General features: G+C 41.7%; 1 protein-coding gene across 1 annotated transcript; it reads right to left on the bottom strand.

Moving 5' to 3' along the window:
• Positions 1-371: 371 nt before the first annotated feature.
• PCYB_092460 (nucleolar protein NOP56) lies at positions 372-2,123 on the bottom strand (the record flags this gene model as incomplete). Its single annotated transcript, XM_004222359.1, has 2 exons — positions 372-1,481; positions 1,554-2,123. The coding sequence occupies 2 exons, from the start codon at positions 2,121-2,123 to the stop codon at positions 372-374; spliced, it is 1,680 nt and encodes a 559-aa protein (XP_004222407.1).
• Between the last annotated feature and the right edge of the window lie 249 nt (positions 2,124-2,372).

Genomic DNA, 2,372 nt, shown 5'->3' with positions numbered 1-2,372 from the left:
TTTCTGCGCGATTGCCATCCATTTTCCCGCACCAGTGGGAAGCCCACCCCGCAACGCGGCAACGCGGTAATGCGGTAATGCGGTAAAGCGGTAATGCGGTAAAGCGGTAATGCGGTAAAGCGGCAATGTGGCAACACCGGAACACCGAAACACACGAATAAATTAAAAGGGAAGAGCCTCCGTGGTGGCAAAAACAGTTCGTAGGCAAAGACAACGTTGGATAAAGCTGAACGGTGAACAAAGAGACGTTCTGCATTGGGAAGAGAATGCACTTTTTTGCATAAAAAAAAAAAAAGGAAAAAAGAAAAAAGATTTTTTAAATGGATTACTATGCAGGAAAAACGGCAATGCAGGAGCTTCACGCGCGCACGTCAGTCGCTGTCTGAGTCGGCGTCACTTTGGTCTACTTCAGCAGCGGTCTGGTCTGCTTCGACCTCGGCTTCGTCCGCTTCCCCGTTTTGTTCCTCATTAAGGTCTCCATTCTGGTCACCATCGAGATCGCCATTGACATCTCCATTGACATCCCCATTGACATCCCCATTGACATCTCCATTGATATCCCCATTGATATCACCGTTCTGGTCATCTCCTTCCTCCGCTCCCTCCTCCGCTCCCTCCTCCGCTCCTTCCTCCGCTCCTTCCTCTGCTCCCGCCTCTGCTCCTTCCGCTGCTCCCTGCTCCGCTCCCTCCTCTGCTCCCTGCTCCGCTCCCTCCTCCGCTCCCTGCTTGCTCTTCTTCTTGCTCTTCTTCTTCTTTTTCTTCTTTTTCTTCTTCTTTCCCTCCTGGTCCTCCTCCTGGTCTGGGACGGCACCAACCTCTCGATTGTAAATCTGTTCAGCCTCATTCATGTAGTCAATATTTTTGGACAGCTTCACCCCCTTGACCATGTGAAGAATCTTATGCTCTAGCTGTTTCTTAAAAATGATTCCATAAGAATTGGTAGGGTGATCCGAAAAGGAGTCGATTCTAGCAGCCATGGCACTCTTGCAGGAGAGGTACCTAGACATACGACCCTTCATAGGGAGAGGAGTCTTCGAAATGTAAGAAGAATTATAAAGGATCCCAAATTTAGGAGTTTTTTTATTTCCCTTAAGAGAGTTAAAAAGAGCCTTCTCTGATCCAAAAATTTGAATACTACTAGATGGGCATTTAGCTAAATTAACGAGAGATCCCGCATGACTAATCAACCGAGCACTTAACGTATTTCCTAAAAGCTCCTTCAAATTTGGAGAAACGATATTTAATTTCTTGTCTAAATAATTCCATAATACATTCCTTGTGTTAAATAAATTAATAACTTCATTTGAAAAATTTATTATATTGTTGAGATCTTCTTGTGTAAGTTCTTGTCCAATAGAAAGGTTAGCTACTTTAATAATTTTCTCAGTGATTTGTTCATCTTTTGTAATTTCGTTTATCTTCTCCCTTTCCATTTCATCCTCGAAATTGAAATTTTCTTTAATTTTTATTAAGTTCACTAACTTACAATACATACATACATCTGTTACAATTTTTTTCAGTTCTGGAAAATGCCAACTATACCACTCGATTACTCTCATACTGAAAAGGTTGATATTTTTATCAAGTGATTCAATTGTACCTATACTGTTAATAATTGATTTATCTTGTTTCCTTGGGTCTAACTTTAATTTAGATCTCGAGTAGCTATGTCCTAATCCAATGTTGAAATGCTTGATATCGATATCACCACAGTTGTCTACATAGGTACCAATTTTTTTTAAAAAAAATTCTCTACATGCTCTGAAGAGTTCTAAAATGTTGTTATTATGAACTACGTTGAAACCGATGTTTGAAAGATACTTGCCTAAATTGAGATCTGCTACTCCTAACTCGTATTGACTTTTATTACTGGGTAAATTTTGTTCTAAAAAGGTTAATAAAAAATCGGTAGCCTTTCCTTCATTTATATGGATTAAATTATTCAACGCCCTTTCAGCCGTTTCAAATGATATAAATGAACATAATTGCACAATTTCGTGAAATAAATCTGCTTTTTGTATTTTCTTCTCCAAATTTTCGTTTGTTCCTATTTGTTCCCATTCCTTTACTCTCAGCAGGAAATATCCCGCGGAACACTCGAACAGGATGTACAGCTCCGTCATTTCGCTATGTCAAGCGTTGCGGATGTGAAAGAACGGGGGGTTACAAAGGAGAAACGCATAGGGGTGCCTCTAAGGTACGCGTGTTTATGGGGGTTGTAGTTGGAGAGGTGTTTTTATACTCCCCGCGTTCTGTCAGAGGGTCCGGTCGTGTATCGCTTTCCCACGGCGGCGGAGCAGCCTTTGTTAAAGAAGAAAAAACCGCGTCACGCCAGCGAGGGGATGCAAGCAAAGTGGAGTAAAAAGGGGAGC

The sequence above is a fragment of the Plasmodium cynomolgi genome, chromosome 9, assembly GCF_000321355.1.
Source record: "Plasmodium cynomolgi strain B DNA, chromosome 9, whole genome shotgun sequence".
NCBI lineage: Eukaryota > Apicomplexa > Aconoidasida > Haemosporida > Plasmodiidae > Plasmodium > Plasmodium cynomolgi.
Note: the sequence above shows the minus strand (reverse complement) of the source record. Positions and strands in the feature narration are given on the sequence as shown.